Source organism: Condylura cristata, unplaced genomic scaffold (assembly GCF_000260355.1).
Source record: "Condylura cristata isolate star-nosed mole 26May11 unplaced genomic scaffold, ConCri1.0 scaffold00021, whole genome shotgun sequence".
Taxonomy (NCBI): domain Eukaryota; kingdom Metazoa; phylum Chordata; class Mammalia; order Eulipotyphla; family Talpidae; genus Condylura; species Condylura cristata.
Genome location: NW_004567122.1, coordinates 1,814,643 through 1,816,104, shown reverse-complemented (window position 1 = coordinate 1,816,104; position 1,462 = coordinate 1,814,643). Strand labels below are relative to the sequence as shown.

Here is a 1,462-nt window from a genome sequence, read left to right as displayed (position 1 = left end):
TTAATAATATCAAATGGTAACAATTTGATCTGAAGGTTTTAGACATATATTCAATAGATTTCCTGTCTCTTGGCGGCTAAGTGTACTTGTAAATGAAAATCCTAACCAAAGAAAATATTTTCTCAATGCGATTCCAGTATTTATAGGCTGCTCAGATGCCATTTTTTTTTGCTATTGGCTTTTTTTCTTCTTTTAGTTATCTTTTAAAAATGTAGACTAAAACAAGGGAAATCATCTTAAGTAGAATCCATTCTTTCAATTAATAACTATTTTTCGGCACTTGCTACATGTTACATAGGCAGTGAAGGAGAAAATGCTCACGTGGTAGAAGCACAGATGTTATCTCTGCCATGCCATGGGTGATGTCCATGACACTCATTATCCACATGACATCCCTATCACATGCAGATATGCCCGACTTTATAGAGAACACAAAGCAAAAGCACACATCTCTTTGTTTAAAAGACATAAACTTCTCTGCTTACTCTAGACATACACTTTTTCTCACTTAGCTAATTAAAGGACTCGAAATTGCTTGGTTACTTACCCCAATATTAAACATCCCTGTGAAGTACTCCATATTTGCTTGAATGAACCAAATGTTGTTTAAGCCTAGTTCATCACTCCTCTTCTTAGCACGAATTAATGACAATTCCTTGTTTTCTATCAATGTAACCTAGATTTCCCCAAGGAAACAACAGTATATTCAGTAACATCACTCAGACATTAGGGCAAACTGTTGCTATATTTCCTAGCTTTAGTAACACAGAACATATTATATTGATCCTTCCTGTTCCAGGAACACTGCTGGACTATGTGGCACAAAAATGAACAAGGTCCTGAATTCTTGAAACTCACAGCACAATCAGGTGTTAAGATGCTTCCATTCATGAAAAAAGCTGCTTAACTGCTGGTACTCTCGGCAAGCCATGCCCCAAGCCTCGGCACGCTAGTGGGCAACGCCAGGTCTCTGGAACTACGCACTGTGACGGTTGGGCAGTCACCTAATGATGGCTTTCTCAGCAGGGGCCTGTTGTCAGTGATACATGACTGTCTAGTGATGTCAAGGAAATAGGCAACTATAATACCAGAAGTTAGACTGGCTAACGCAAGAACGTGTCTATGGAAAAGCAACGTGCTAATGAATGCCTAAAACATGAACAGAAATTAGCTGGGGAAATAAGGAAGCATTTCAAGCAGAGAAACACCTTTGAAGGCCCAACATGTGTCTGAAGAAGAGGTAATTAGTAGATCTGGGACACACTGTGTGTGAGGTTGCTGGAGGGATGGGGGACAGGGTGCAGAGGGTGAACATGAGGCCAGAGAGGTTAACAGGGAACAGATCATGTGTGGTGACAAAAGGTATGTATGCAATTTATTGCAGGGGCTGGTGTGGGCAAGAAAGAGGCAGGAGAGCCAACTAGGAAACCAACTGCAATCCAGGCCAAGGTCATCGCTCTCC

At 40.8% G+C, this 1,462-nt stretch overlaps 1 protein-coding gene across 1 annotated transcript in view; it reads right to left on the bottom strand.

Moving 5' to 3' along the window:
• GSTCD (glutathione S-transferase, C-terminal domain containing) overlaps nt 1–1,462 on the bottom strand; it is a 65,417-nt gene that overhangs the window by 16,011 nt on the left and 47,944 nt on the right. The window contains exon 6 of the mRNA XM_012727729.1: nt 548–676. Within this exon, the coding sequence (XP_012583183.1) occupies nt 548–676 (129 nt within the window). The remainder of the gene's footprint in view (nt 1–547; nt 677–1,462) is intronic.